This window comes from Carcharodon carcharias, chromosome 7, assembly GCF_017639515.1.
Source record: "Carcharodon carcharias isolate sCarCar2 chromosome 7, sCarCar2.pri, whole genome shotgun sequence".
NCBI lineage: Eukaryota > Metazoa > Chordata > Chondrichthyes > Lamniformes > Lamnidae > Carcharodon > Carcharodon carcharias.
Genome location: NC_054473.1, coordinates 38,682,867 through 38,699,051, shown reverse-complemented (window position 1 = coordinate 38,699,051; position 16,185 = coordinate 38,682,867). Strand labels below are relative to the sequence as shown.

Below are 16,185 nucleotides of genomic sequence, written 5' to 3'. Positions count from 1 at the left end.
CAGATCTTCCATTATCTGATAGAATGGTTGGACTGACTTGAAAGAATGATTGGCTTACTCATGTTCTGTGCCTTTAACCTGCAGATGAAAACAATCACATTGCAGATCATTTGACCATAGCCTATTTAATCATACATTCAACAATTCAACCTAAATGGAAATCGGTTAAAAAAAAGTCATATATGTTTTTTGCAGAAGAGTGACCAGCCTCTTACCATATCTCATCCAGGTAGATAATTTAGTAGGATTAAAGGTGAAACAATCAATTTTGTTAGAAATTGGAACTGAAAACAACCAGAGCCTTTGAAAGAGCTATCTCATCCAGGTAGATAATTTAGTAGGATTAAAGGTGAAACAATCAATTTTGTTAGAAATTGGAACTGAAAACAACCAGAGCCTTTGAAAGAGCTATCTGATGTCTGATTTTAAACCTGCATCCCAGCTTTTTCCCCATATCCCCCCAAATTGATCATCTTCAAGTACATGTCTACTTGCCTTTTGAAATTTCCTATGAAATCTGCCTCTACCACCCTTTCAGATCTTAACTACCTGTGTAAAAAAAAATTCTCCTAATTTTCCCCCTCGCTCTTTTGTCAGTTATTTTAAATCTATGACCTCTTGTTACTGACCTATTTGCCAGAGGAAACCGTTTCTCCCTACTTTCTCTGTCTAAACCCATCGTAACTTTGAATATCTCAATTAGGTCTCAATAATCTTCTCCACTCTAAGTAGAACAATCCCCGCTTCTCTAATCTCACCATGAAACTGAAGTCCCTCATTCCTGGAATCATCCTGGTAAGCCTCATCAGTGCCCTCTCCTAGGCCTTGACATCCTTCCTAAAGTGTGGGCCCAGAAATGTACATAATACTCCAGCTGAGGCCTAACCAGTGATTTGTAAATGTTTAGCATGACTCCCTTGTTTTTGTACTCATGCTCCTATTTACAACCAAGTATCCCATATGCTTTTTTGTAACCATCTTGCCCTGTCATCTTTAACGATATGTGAATATGCAACTTGCTCACAATCATACTATTTAGATTATGCTGCCTCTCCATCTTTTTCCTCCCAAAGTGCATCACATCACACTTACTGGCATTAAATTGCATCTGTCATGTGTCTGTCCATCTAACTGGTCTATCTTCGTCTTCCTGAAGCCTGTTCCTATTCTCCTCACTATTATGTTGACGAACTTTGTATCATCCTCAGACTTTAAAGTTTAGTCCCCAAGTCCAAGTTTTATATAACAGGAAAAGCAATAATCCTAGTAACGATCTCTTTGTTGGACCCCACAGCATATGCCTTTCCAGTCAGAAATACATCAGTTCATCACTACTCTCTATGCCCCATCCCTTATCCAATTAAGTACCCATTACAGTCATCCCCTTAATCCTGAATAAGATGGTTATGTGGTACTTTGTCAAATGCCTTTTGATAATCAGATTGATTGGGCAGCAAGTTTTTGTGTGCTGTAAGATTGTTTTTGTAGGCTGTGTCAACTTTATTGTAATTGTCAGCTTTTTCTAGTTTTCTCAGTAGATTTGACATTTCTATTGAAAATATTGAAAGTTCTTCCTTTATCTTTTAACTTGTTTTAGCTGAAGCCTCGCTGCATCAATCATAGTAAAATGTTTTCAGAATGAAGTGGTTTGAAACATTGCGTTTGCAGAGAGAATTTGAGCTAATCAGAACTTCAAAATAAGAAAGCTAAGGAATCTGAAAAACATCACATACATGTATTTTTAAAAGAGCAATATGACATTTCCTGGGCCGTACCATTTCCTCCAGTGTTCAGATTGACGGCAGGCAAATTTTAGCAGGGAGTACCAAGGATTTTCTGGTACACCTTAATAGTTGCAGCATTAGTTCATTTCATTTTGACTTACTTAGAAAGGATAACTGGTTCTGCGACCAAGTACAAAAGATTATTTTGCACTCCTGCTGTTTCAAAATAAAACATCCCCCTGTTTTTTTTTAAAAAAAAGGGTTGACTCTGACTTGTAATCACCAAAGCCAAGAGAAGATCTATTGCAATTTCTGAGTGGAGATTAAAGCAAACTGATCTGAGGCTGTAACAAGGTAGGTATTAGTGTGTGAAATGGGCAGTACTTGTTTCACTAGAAGCAAGTGATTAACTTACCAATCCATGCTAAGTGGCAGAAGTAGATAATTGCAGTTGGTGTTCATAGAGGCATCTAGCTGGGTCATCTGTTTCCTAATGCTGCTGTGATTAAGCCTGTATGTGTTTATCTTCATTTTTTTGGTGAAATACTAGAAGTACCAAAGTTCTCATAGTCTACCGCTAAAGACAATTAACATGGCTCCTTGTTGAATCTGTTGAGCTGCATATTCAAATTGGTTTCTCCATTCTTGCAATGATATAACCAATTCACACCTAAAACTCCACCTGAATTTCTGGGTGTCCTTTTTATGTTATTCACCTTTGACCCAGGTGCCACGGGTACACAACTATCTAAATTTTCAAAGTGCAAGATGTGTTAATTATATGTCGGAGTGAATAAGATTGGTGTGTCTATTTTAAATCTATTTTTAAGGCACTGTTACAGCATGTTAGAACTTTATTGGTGTGTTGAATTTTGAGTGTACAAGAATATCTTGATTTCAAGTCATTGTTTCTATTAGAAATTAAAAGATACCATCTTTATTTTACAGGGATATTTTCCAATCGGTACTCTTCCCCTACAAATACCTAATGATTGCATTCTTTTTAACATGTGCTAAACTATTTACTTTAAACAGGTAAACACCAGAATTTAAAAAGCATATAAAGGAATTTAGTACACATCTAGCCTGGCCAAGGCATATACCAAGATGTTCCACTGTCCAGGTTATTTATTTTAATCTCTGGCTTTTCAGATGCAGTAACATGTTTCCAAATGGCTGAAGCTTAAGTTTCCCTAATTGCTGGGAAGACCAAAATCAGCAACAAAAAAAAGCATTTTTAATACAGTTCTGGACCTGCAATCTATCTTTCACATTAATTATTAAGTATGGCCCATCACTCCTCTATTATAATAGTTGGTAAAATCCATTTGGATTTGAAATTTGTTTTATATGATTCCAAAGAAATTACGTTGAAAATGAAGTTGCACAATATGATATTTTTTAATTGAATGACTTGCAGCAGATGTCTGACAGCATCTTGAAAATGCACAGTCTAACCTATACTGTTTTATGAGGATAATATTTGTTTATTATAGAATGTATAGAGATTACAAAAGTTAAGAGGCAGCTTTAAACTGATAAACTCTTAAACTGGGTAAGCACTTCCAAAAAATGGATTCTGGTTACTCTTTGCTTGTTTTTGCTTTGGCTTCTATTTTGTAGGTTCCAGTGGGGTGAAATTGTCTCTGTAGACAATCTGTATGTTTGTTTGTCTTTGTGCTGAAGCTGCAGGCTGTCTATTTTAAACAAACTCACATTTCTACCAACAGAGATAAAAATGTTCTAATGCACCAAACTGACTAACCCTTTCTTTGTTTCATTCCAATGCTGCCATGCATGTCCTCAAACATATCGACCAATAGGATGATGAGGAGGGCATATGGGCGTAACAGTACACATGAACCAAAGCTACAGTTTTGTTCTGAGGGGTGAGAGCCTGGATTTTCTCTTCTCAGATCAGATTGCACTGGATGCTGTAATGCTCAAATGTTCTGCTCTTTGTGCAGTGTTTCTTTGTGTGTGTTCTACTTACTGTTTGTTGTTCCTGTGTCACTGTTTCTGTCTCTCTGTCCACATTGCCTTTGAAAGAAACATCAATTAGAAACTGATTTTGTAGCAGCGCATGTGAGAAATTATTCACAACAGTAGATTTTTGCATCAGTTCTGGTGATGTTAAAAGAAGTAATACTTAAGACCTTGGTAACATAACAATTAAGTGACATACCACAATTATGCATTCTAGTGAAGATATATACATAAAATTTACTTTAATGTCAAATAAATTGTTAATTGTTATACTTGCATCTGCTAACAGATAATTCCACAAAGCAGTTTTTTTAAATCAGGGATTGAATTCATGGCCATTTTTTCACTGGAGGAATGTGAGGAAACAGGTTTAGAAGAATGAAGTGAAGGTCAAGGAAAAGGAAGGAAAATTGGGCTTATACTTTGAAAACTAGGTTGTTAACATACTACTTCATAGTGGAGGTTCTCCCATGAACTTTTAATCCTAACCTGATCAAGACATGGACAGTTTCCCTCACAGACTTGTGCCAGGATAATTGCTTTTGTTCTTTACTTGATTAGCAGAGGCCATATTGAGATACTATGTGAACCTAGCAGATTTTCCCTAATGTCATTTAGAGGGCAAATGCTAAAGGTAGTTAACTGCTATAATTTCTGTGAAATCATGTATTGAGTTAAGATATCTGCACTTTTAAAAATAGTGATCTACTAAATCAAGAAAGTTGATGTTCGCATCCCTTTTACACACCTGTGTTCAAAAGACAATGCAAATCATTCCTTAGCAGCTTTCACATTGACCCGAAGTGGTGGAAATTAAGTTAAACTAACTTTGGCTCAACGAAAACTGGAATGTTTGAACAAAATAGCATGGCGATGATCTGAGCTACTTAACTGTTAATTGATAATTGTTTTGCATGAAAATAAAGACTGCACTATTGCAAAAATCACTAATAAATTCTAATATCCTGTGAATCTAGATGGAAGGAAACACAAATGAAGAACCAAGGTTTCTATCGATACCTGCCTCTGTACTCTGCAAGAGTTTTAATACAAATTTGTTTTGACAGTTTTATGTTGCTTGTGCAGGAATTTTTATGGTCTGTGAAACTAGAGATTCTTGTAGAGAATCATTTTGAATCAGTGTGTCATCTTGTTGTATGAACAGTTGAGCTCTCATCTGATCTTGAAATTCCATTCTTATGTCTGGAGGTGTCAGTTACAGAGTTTTGTTGAGTTTCGTTCCTTACATCAACATGTTACCAGAAATAATTTTACTGCTGGGTAATGATGCTCCTTCAAGCTTACCTTTTTTTATATATATATATATTTGGCAAATTTTCATTTGGAATAAATTGGGTATTGAACACAGATTACAGCACTTTCACATTGTGAGGATGGATGCTGATGGGAGTTAAAGTTAATGCACAGTTAAAATGCCCCTCGTGGTTGATGCCTTCTGATTCCACCATCTCCCTATAGAATCCACTATTAACCAGTTCGTTTTAGCAGGAGTGCAGGGCACCTGCTGGAAGACAGCAAGGCCTTGCCATAAATATTGTTATGATCCCCTTTGAGACTAATAACTATATAAAAAAACACTTGAATTTCCAGTGACAGACTGGAAGAATCACACAAGTGTTTCAAGTTTTATGGCTTTGACTGTAATAAGCAAACTAAAAGCAAAATTATCTAAACACTATTCAGTAAGCAACTTATACTCTAAACTACAGACAAGATCAAGATCCCTATTTAACTTTAAAAATGACTGAAAATCCCCTGAAAATACTTTACTCTGCCAATTAGGTGGGCACTTAATTCTCCAGGAATCAATCCAAGGCTATTTTCAGCTCCTGATAGCTTGCCCCCTTTTTCCAGCTAGATAACTTCTATGTCTATTGTGTTCTCTCTCCCTTCTCCTTCTCATTCTCTCTCCCTTCCCCTTGGCCTCCCTTCCCCTTGCCCTCCCTTCCCCTTGCCCTCCCTTCCCCTCGCCCTCCCTTCCCCTCCCCCTCCCTTCCCCTCCCCTCCCTTTCTTTCCCCCTCCCTAGCCCCCTTCTCCCCTCCCTTTCCCTCCATCCCTCCTCTCTCTCTCCCCTTCCCCACTCTCTCAATTTTTTTACAAACTGACCTCTTTGTCAGGTGCAGTGATATTGTTATTAATACCTAGTTCATAATTCATGTTTTAAAATATAACTTTTAGTTTTAGTAAGTCGAAGTGTTCAATGTAAGGTAAATGCAAAATCCTAGTTGAGAAACTAGTAATAATTCTTAAATGAATGAAATTCAAACAAACTGGGAATAATTGCAGTTAAAATTTATCCTGTGTTATCCTACAAGGTCAGAGGGGGAGGATGTCTTCGTAGAGCCAGGGTAGCTATCATTATCTCCATTTTAAAAAAAGCTAAAATTAAACAATTCTGGGAAAAAGGGTCATAAAACTCTGTTAGATATAGAAATTATTCATATGGTTTCCCAGAATCAAGGAAAGCTTTGGAATTAAAAGGTAATTCATTTACATTTCTATCTAGGAACAGGTTGTGTGTCATGTTGTTATAGAAATAGTGATTCGGGGTATAGCCTTGCTTAAGAGGTTCTTATGTTTAATTTGCCTGTGTATGTTTGCTGACAGAAGCAGGTAGTTAGTTCAGTTCAGTTTGGGAACAGACAGAGGCAGTTGTAGCTTTGCTATGCTGAAGACTGAAGCTCACTGGATTGAGAGAGCCAACAGGAGGTGATAGTCAGTTAGACCTGCATTTCAAGCAGAGAAAATACTAACTCCATTGTTAACTGCATAGAATGCAGCTGAGGCTCTATCTTGGTTTGGATTTCATAAGGAAAAAGAAATTGGAAGTTTGGCTTTAGCTTGCAGCTAACAGAAATAATCTACAGTGGTCCTCACAGAGCCTTATGGCAGAAAACAATCAGCAGAGTTAGCTTGGGAAGCTGTGAGAAGGGATGTTGATCTGCCAACAGCCTGAACAAGGAGCTATGGCACCCACAGTCATGAGGTTGGTAAGGGAAAAAGTTTAAGGTCATGTAACCAGTAAGCTAATTGAAGAACCCCCATAGAATCCTACCTCAGAAGAATAGCTGGAATACCAAGGAGAATTAATGTAAATTCTGAGAGGCTGTGTTGTACCTTTTAGTTTGGTCCCAAAGAAAGTGAATGAATCTTAAAAATGTCACAAGGGAACTCTTTGGGGGGTGGTGGGGAGTAAAAAGTAGAACTGTAGTATAAGTTTATAAGCTATTGTGTTATGCTGGTGGTGCTTGCCTTGTTTTTTTTGCTATACAATGAACTTTGTTCTTGTTTAAAACTGTGAAGTCACATGGTGTAGTTCTCTCAGATGATTGCTGGACATTTGGATGCTTTTTTGGACGTTGGTAGTTCTAACAGGATTGTAACAAAAATCTTAGAAAACCTTGTAAGCCCATACTATTATGGGTTGCTATGGACACTTCTCCTCTCAAATCCCATGTCTATGGCAATGTGAATTGCATGTATCCAGGTAGAAATGCAAATGAGCTATCCTCCAGACCCCCAATTCATGGAATTAAATAGACTGTTTTAAAGTCTAACGGGTTATAAAATCTAACACTCCTCACACCTACCTGTGAGACCTGGAGACCAAAAGTCTCCGCCATCAGCAAGGTTACTGTGGCCATTGTTTACAAGTGTGAATATCTCATACCTTCGTCCCATTAAGACAACCTGGGCCCTTTGTTAACTTTTAACAACCAAGCTGCCCAAGCTTCTTGTTAGGCAGAATTCAGAGCAGGTCACATGACCCCCTTCATTTCTCCATTGTACCCTAAATAAAAAGAGTCAATCCTAAACCATAACAATCTTACAAAATCCATATTTGTAACAATATGTAGATCAAGTTTCAATGATGTTAATTGGGACCCACAGCAGTCTTAAACCATCAGCCTGCACAGGGAAACACTTGTGGCTTGACTGTTGGGCCAGGCCTATTGGGAAACGGATCCAGGACCACAAGGGGCCCAAAAAGGTAGATTTTTTTCTTAAAACCTGTTTCCTTGTGGACCAGCAAGAATAGGAGTGCTTCTCTATGTTCCACGAAAAAATATTGCAACTCCCCCACTCCTGCTCCAGGCTTCACTCTCTGCCCAACCACTTGCCCCAAGCACTTCACTTAGAGTTGGAGACCATTCGATTTGAAGGACAGCCTTCTGCTGTCTGAAATCCATTCCCTCTTAGCAGCCATGGGGTTTATTCCACTGGGTTCATGTTGGAAATGGACTTCTATCAAAAGCTGAGGCCTGGAAGTTAAAATCTCTCCGGTTTCACACTCCTGAGGAGTGAACAACTTCTGTCCATCTTGGCTCCCAGCCACACCAATCCATTTCTCTTCAATATCATCCACATTGCGCGTCTATTTTTTTGCCTTTCCCCATACAATGCTTAAGCTGAACTATGCAACCAAAATATCAGAGCTAACTGTTATTAACAACTGTTTAGATGAACCTTTATTTTTCATCCTCTTGGTCACCTATCTGTTACTTTCACACAATCAGTATTGTGCCTAGTTTTGGACTAGTTTGGAGATTTTGTTGAGTTGTATTAATAGTTTAGTGGTTAGGCTGCTCACCGTTACCTTCTCAAGTGTGATTAGGGATGGGCAATAAATGATGGCCTAGACAGCGATGCCCACATCCTGTGAATGAATAAAAAAAAATTCAAGTCAATACTTTCGAACAATTTACAAATTATCAACAGCTTACATAACTCTGCAAGCTCTTTCCTGCACCTGATAAACAACATTCCCTGTGCTCTTTTGAATCATTCACATTTTCTTATGTACTTCTTAAGGAAATTAAGAAACGGTCATTCCACCATCTCCAATATGCCATCAGGCCTCAGGTGGGTGAGGTTTTAAATCCCAAGCGCTGAGAGTCACATTCCATAAATGCATTTTCACTCTCCTGCCTAATGCAGGCCAGTGAGAAGCACTAGAAATTCATAGCATTATCCTCCTCCTTGTGGTGTCAACCTTTCTTGGTCTCTGCATCATAGTACTTATGAAACAAACATAAAATTAATTTCTTCAAAAAAGAGACTTACCTTTGTTATTTTGTGCGTTCATCTCACACTTGGTCAGCATGAGGAAATTAACCTCTAAAAGGAAATGCATTGAGGTAAACCTGTTTTCAGATGCCAAGGCACCTACCCTTGATTTGGTAGACAACCATCCATCAAATATTCTCTGTAATCAGACAATTAAACTGGATTCCTTTGGACACCTATCAGGGATACTGTCATAGCACCAAAAGTTTACATCTGCCAGTTGCTGAAATAGGATTGTGCTAATCGTGGTAATGCCCAGACATGATGTGTTTCGAACTTTAATCACTCTTACTGCCTGACCAAAAATTTTAAGAAGATTATTGCCTTTACTCGTGACATTAAAAACTTGCAAGCCACCTCAATTATGCGATCTATTTTAGGAATTGAGGTTGTACCAGGTGCTACTGTCTGTCTTGTTTGCAACTTGCTACAGTTCTATTTTGGCTGTATATATAAGTACACAAATGGTTGAGAGTGAGATGCATTGTTGTCATTAAACATAAAAATCATAGCAAGTTGGATATTTATCTGTATTAATGTCAATATTGACATTGATGATTGATGTGAAGGAGTGTGTGAATGTGGCTTAACACCAACAGCAAGTGCATGAAGTCCCTGGGGTCCTTTGTCATCAATTGATTGTGCTGGACCACTGGTACAAGTCTGCCTCCTGGATATTAGCTGACTTTTAAAATGCTTTTCTCTCCTCTGGTACTGTGCCCTTTTCTTTTCAAGGCACCGTTATTGCCTCCTTGCTCAAAAAAAAATGCTCCTGATCTCTCACCCACCACCCCCCCCCCCACCCCACCCCACCGCCTTTGCATACTACTGTTATATTTGCAATCTCTCTTTCCTGTTCAACATTTTCAAACGTGTTGTCACTCTCCAGTTGGTGCCCGTGTCTATCACAAAGCTTGCCATTTCCACCTGCATAAAATTACCCACTTCTTATATTCAATTTTTCTTCATTTTACATTCTTACATATTTAGTGACTACACTTCAATAAGTAATTCATTGATTGTAAAGTGCTTTATAACATCCCATAGTGAAAGGCGCTATATAAATTTTAGTCTTCCTTTTCTACCTTAACTTGTACCCCGACTGTCAGTGAAACCTTCTTCCATGCCTTTATGTTCAGATTCAACTGTTCCAATGTTTTATCCAGCCTCCTAGTCTAGACACTCTGTAAACTTTAGCTCATCCGCAATTGTACTGCTCACATCCTATGCTCAAATGTCCACTCACCCATCACCACCGTCCTCATTGACCTACACTGACCCCTGATGCTTCTTTTGCCATGTGAAAAGAAATTCTTCTTTTACCAGGTCCTTGCTTGGCTTGGGAAATCAGGGTAAGATTGTCCTGTCTAATTAGGAAGAAGGAATGTTATGGCTGATGCAGTTGGTACAGCCAAGTTATTTAAAAATCCCAGAGGGAAACTTTAAACAACTGTCATAACCTATAATTTTAAGTGTTATGTTTGAGATGCGACTCTAAATTCAGGAATCAGACCACCAGTTCTGGAGGTTTTACATTAAACTAAATGAAACATTTTATTAATTTACAGAGGTTAAAATATACATACACATGGCTATAAATCACTACCATCATAACTTTTAACAAATTCCTAAACTAATCTCCATTAAGGCAACAGCAACCCATAGACGTAACCAGACACCAGGCAAAGTATTTTCACCTTACGAATTCAAATGAGGTTCTTTTCACTTTGGTTTCTGTGGAAACAGTTGGAGGCTTGCAGCTGCCTTATGATCTCACATTGCCTCTGCCCTGTACACACAAAACTGCTGAAGTTATACCTACCACTGCCTGTTGAATGTAAATTCTCATTGTATCACTGGCCTCTTCTAACAGTAAAACCCCTTTCATAGCACCAATGTTATTAGTAATATAAACATATTGCTTGGTATCTGCTAGATAGGTGTCAGTTTTCACCCCACTTGAATGCTCTATTCAAAAAAAGTGCAAATGCACACTATCTCTCTTACATATCAAAACTAGTACACATCAAAGCACCCAAACGAGCTGGCTTTAACCCAGTTAAGACACGCCCACAGACTAAACCTCTATTTTAAAAAAAGAATATTTTCCAATAATGTATACATTAATAGCTTCACGACAAGGATGAACACCAACTTAGCGTTGTGGGAGGATTTTTCACACACTGTTTACTTAGATATGTTGAAAGAGTTATTATGACAGTTAAGTGGTAAAAACCACTTTGTGCTGTAATGTTTTGGGAGTCTTTGCACCCCTTGAAGTCAGGAACAGACTTGGCAAGAAAGCTTTGTTGTGAATTGACTTTATTGAGACAAAACCTGGACAAGTTTACTAAGTTCTCAGATAAACTATGTTAACGAACTTGGGTGATGATTTATAGTTTAACATGGAATCGACTCCCATGTCAAGATCTGGACAGCAGAGCGCACAAAAAAGTTTCTCTCTCAGTTTTGGTCTTTGAGCTTTTCTTTCTCTCTTCTTTGTCTCTTGTCTTGTTTTGTTCTTTTCTCTAGTGTTATGATATAGCAGGTGATAATACTGGGCTGAACAAATCCCAAAGGGAAACCTGACCACGCTAACACAACAATTTGCAATTTGTATTTTTATTATGAGAAGGTATGTGTACTGAAGTCAGAAGTAAAGATTCCACTAGCAGTTTTTGAGTTTTTAATATTAAATTAAAACATTTATTAACAAAAGAAAATAAAACCTAAACACATAAGATTGCAGTTACACAGTTAAACTTGGCCTTACAACATTTCCCAAAAGATTACCACTTAACTAGACTCCCAAATATACACCTTTTTCCAGGCAACAATCCAAAAAGATTCTTAATCTGTAAAACATATGGTAATATTACCGCAAAGCACCCACGGTTGCTATAAGAGGGGTATCTCACAGCTTATCTCTCCCTCTCACTCGATAATGGAAACCCAAGGCTTTTAACAAAACCTTGCTTTCTGAAACAAACAAGCACTTCTCTGGGGTGACTAGAGGCTGCATTTCCCAGGCCTGTCTTCACACAGCCCACCTATCACGATCCCACATGGCCGCACCCCCATGCAGCTTTCAATCTTTCCTTAAATATATTTATCCCCTTTGAACTGTAAATCCATTGTTCTAAACTTTCCTTGGAAGTTACCTTTCCCAGAATATAAAAATCTTTCATGTTATCATTATGGCCAGCACTTTTGGGGAAAAATAAACTTAATGAGCAGAATTTTGCCATCAGCGAGCAGGGGTCAGGGCCCGCTCGCCAATGCATAAAATGACGCAGGATGACGTTGGGCGGAACCCCCGATGTCATCCCGCCCCGTTTAAATTTTCAGGAAGGCGGGGGCACAGCAAAATCAGCTGTGTGCCCACCGACCTGTCAATGGCCAGTTGAGGCCATTGACAGGATCATTTAAACAATTAAAGGACCTGCCGTCCAACATTAAGGTTGGCGGGCAGGCCAGGAATCCCGGCGGCAAATAGATAAAACATGAAACCTCATCCACTGGCTGGATGAGGTTTCATGCAAGGTTCTAAAAAGTTTAATAAAGTTTTACTGTAATTTATGAATATGTCACATGAGAGGGGGGCATATTAAGGAATTATTTTTTCTATTTTTAATTTTTTTTAAAACTGTAAGTGATCTCCCTGAGACAGCACTTAGCCTCAGGGAGATGTGCGCTCTTTTGTGCATATGCGCGAAAGAGTGCATTCTCGCTTTTGGGGACCCCCCCCCTGCACAGGGAGCACATAGCGCTTCCTGCTGGACATCATGCTGGGCGAGCCTTAGTTGGCCTGCCCACATAAAATGGCGGCGGAGATCGGCTCCCCGCCCACCAGAGATTGGGTCGGGTCCCGCCGCCCGACAAGCAGAAAATTCTGCCCAATAACTTTGTGTTATTTATTTACGATTTTGCCAGTTGTAAAACTTCTGGTCATGTCTCTGAAATTCAAACAATTCTCAACTTATCTACAAATGCAAATGTAAGCTCATCTATTTCCATTTGAAAATGCCTGCTTTTACACCTAATCGCTTTGATGATTTAAATCTTGCAGTGGGACTGTCTTCAGTTTAATTAAATTAGCCACACACACACACAAGCCTGCTTCAGTATCCCACAGTAATACTAGGACAAAACATTTCCTTTACACGAGATGGTCTTCCTCTCTACCACCAAAAAGACAAACTCAGGTCATCCTTTATCTTGGCTGCTATCCAATTAATTCCCCACTCAACCCAATCATCTTCAGCCCCATGTGTGAGGACACTTCCCTTGACCAACCAAATCTACCTGGTTACCTGGCTGTTGCTAACCTTACATAGTTACTTTGTATCCCAATGCTTTTACATGCCATGATTCCTTCCCTGGTAAAGAGAGACATCTACATTCCAATCTCACACACAAGCAGTTTTCCACAGACAACCTTCAAGCTCTTGTTCTTTTGCTGCAAATAAATTATTTTCAAATTTGACACAAGCACCCAGAATTCCTCTGCCTTGGCACCTTTGTTATATTGTGTCCAACTTCTAAGTTTTCCCACTTTACTATTCCACAAAGAATATTCCATAAAATCTAGATTTTAGTTTCTAATAATAAAGTTAGATTATAACAAATAGTATTTCTCGTTAGTAATTTTACAGTGGATGCAACCGCAGTGACCCCCATCACCTCCCTTTGGGAATGGGTTGGGTACAAGTCCTAGACTACAACTTTTTCCATGGTCTTTGAGAGCATCCAGAAGGTTATCTTCAGTAACATACCTAGGGATTTTGTTCATCACTCCAGGAAGGGAACAAGTGAATGTATAACTTTTCTGGATCAATTTTAGATTGAGTGGTTCAGCCAGCTTGTCCATGTCATCTTGGAAGAACACAGTGAAATCATTACTTGTGACATGTGACTAGAAAGCAACAGTATCATGTTGTAAGAACTGACAGTTAATAGCAATTTATGCCAGAGTCAAGAAGAACCTCCAAATAGCATCCTATACAGCGATATTCCTCACCATTTGTGTCCATGCCTTCAACTGCCAAAGTCCTAAGCTCTGAAACTCTCTCTCTCTCTCTCTCTCTCTCTCTCCCTCTCTCCAACTCTCCCCACCTTTCTTTCATCCCATAAGATGCTTCTTAAATCCTACCTTATCGGCTTAGTATTTCCTTTTGTGGCTTGATGCCAAATTGTGTTTTATAACACTCCTGTGAAGTCCATTGGGGTGTTTTATTACGTTAAATAAGTCATAAAAGGGCATTTTGTTATTTATGTTTATTTCAACAGACATGTTTTTATTTTTGTGTAGTTTGATACACAGGGATATCCCTAAGATATGGAACAGGCTTCTAGTTCCCCCTGTAACACTATAACAATTCAACTGATGGGCCCTGTACCAGGGTCCAGCGTGCACCTTGTAGATTTTTATCTGCCCTCCACAATATAGACTGAAATATATACTGCTGCAGTTGTTCATCTAGCATTCCATGTTAAGTTATTATACAAAACCTTTTTAATTTTGTTGACATAAAATGGTCATATTAAGCTGGGGATCAAATGTCTGAGGGACCAGAGTACATGAAGCCTTTTAGGACCAAGAGCTGGATGACTTTTGCATATCCCCATCCGGCAATAATAAAGAGCTGTGTGGGTAAACATCCAGCTCTCATCAATATGGAATCTGAAAAAAAGAATAAAATTGAATCCTGAAACGTGTACAATGAGAAATATGAATGAACAGTATGTGAAATTTAGCAATATGATGCTGAATTATAATGTTTGCTAATCTAGCAAAGTTTACTGTTTTGGCAAATAGTTAATATGCAAATATAAATATACAAATGGTTTTAATATCTGTTAAATTGTATCATAGTTTTGCAGGTAACTCTTTTACAAACATAACTTATATCATCACCACCTGGTAATTTGCACTTAACGAACAAAAACTTCATTTAAATACACTATCACTTGCTCTGGGTATACTGAAAACAACACTACCCGCCAACACAAGCTGCTTTACAATGCTCAGTTTATCTCTGTAGGTACATAATTTTGTGTTCATAGTTCATAATAACCTGTTTTTACATATGAATGCATTCTTAGCCATATCCACCCTTGTCAGGAACTGTTTGTTATTTAATTAGAAGCTGGGCCCTGGCAGCCTGCTGAAAAATGTTTTGACTATAACCCATCTCCACGTATCATTATAACCACATTTGAACTCTATAAAATAAATATAACTGCACATTTTTCAATAAGCAGCAGGTTTTGAACAGCCACTGATTTACAGTTTTAAAATATTAAAATTAAGTGCATATTTGCAGTGTAAAACTTGTAACTCATGCTCGGGATTAACTAGACTATCCTTTTACCACTGCGTTAGCGTGAAATGCAGACTCATGGCATGAGAAATTTCCTTTCTCTACTGCCCATAAGGATCCTACCTGAATTAAGTTTTTAGCAAGTCTCAACAACTTGCATTTATATTACATAAAATGTCTCATGGCACTTCACAGGAACATTATCAACACTTATTAGTGGGGAAAAGGGCTGCAGCACAAAATTATCATATAAACTCTACTAATTAAGCACGTAAATGCAATTTCTGTAGGTCTACAGTTGGCAGAAAGAGGGGACCTTTTCCCATCATCGTTTACTGCTTAAAAATCCAGTTTACAGAGCTAAAGGGACAGTATACTTCATTCACTGTGCCATTCTGTCTTCAGCAAAATGTAACATTTAAACTTAGCAGGACTGCAGGTGAGAGAATCAGGGCACGAATACTGTGGACCCTGTCTCAGACCTTTGCTCACTTTCAGCATGGCTTCCCCAGTTGGAGTACAGAATCATGGAGTTGATCATCTTTGTTGTGGGATGGAATAGATTTAAGGAAATGGGATATCATGCATAGAGAAGTTTACTATATGCGCTGTTAGAGGTGCCGTCCTTCAGATGAAACTTTAAACCAAGGGCCCATCTGCCTTTGGGTGCATGCTAAAGATCCCATTAGCACTATTTTGAGGAAGAGCAGGGGAATTATCCCTGGTGGCTTGGCCAATATTTATCCCTTGATCACCATCACACAAAAAGCAGATTATCTGGTCATTATTTATGACATTGTTTGTGGGTGTTTGCTGTATGCATATTGACTACCACATTTCCTACATTAGAACAGTGACTATGCTCCAAATATAACTTAATTAGCAGTAAAATGCTTTGAGATGGCTGGTGGTCGTGAAAAACAATATATAAATGCAAGTCTTCCTTTTAGGCAATAATTGGAGCTTGATTTTTCTTACTTCCTGCTTGCTCTTCACTTCTATTTATCTATTTCAGTTCTTGAACATATCCAATGCCACTTGTGACTTACTGCAACTGGTGGTG

General features: G+C 38.4%; 1 protein-coding gene across 5 annotated transcripts in view; it reads left to right on the top strand.

Moving 5' to 3' along the window:
• The window catches only part of LOC121280155 (ERC protein 2), an 859,042-nt gene that overhangs the window by 683,961 nt on the left and 158,896 nt on the right, over positions 1 to 16,185 (top strand). Inside the window, exon 18 of one of the 5 annotated variants that reach the window (XM_041191855.1) lies at positions 3,548 to 3,613. The exons of the other annotated variants lie outside the window; for them this stretch is intronic. Within the exon in view, the coding sequence (XP_041047789.1) occupies positions 3,548 to 3,574 (27 nt within the window). The 3' untranslated portion in view covers positions 3,575 to 3,613. The remainder of the gene's footprint in view (positions 1 to 3,547; positions 3,614 to 16,185) is intronic. 5 annotated transcript variants of the gene reach the window in all.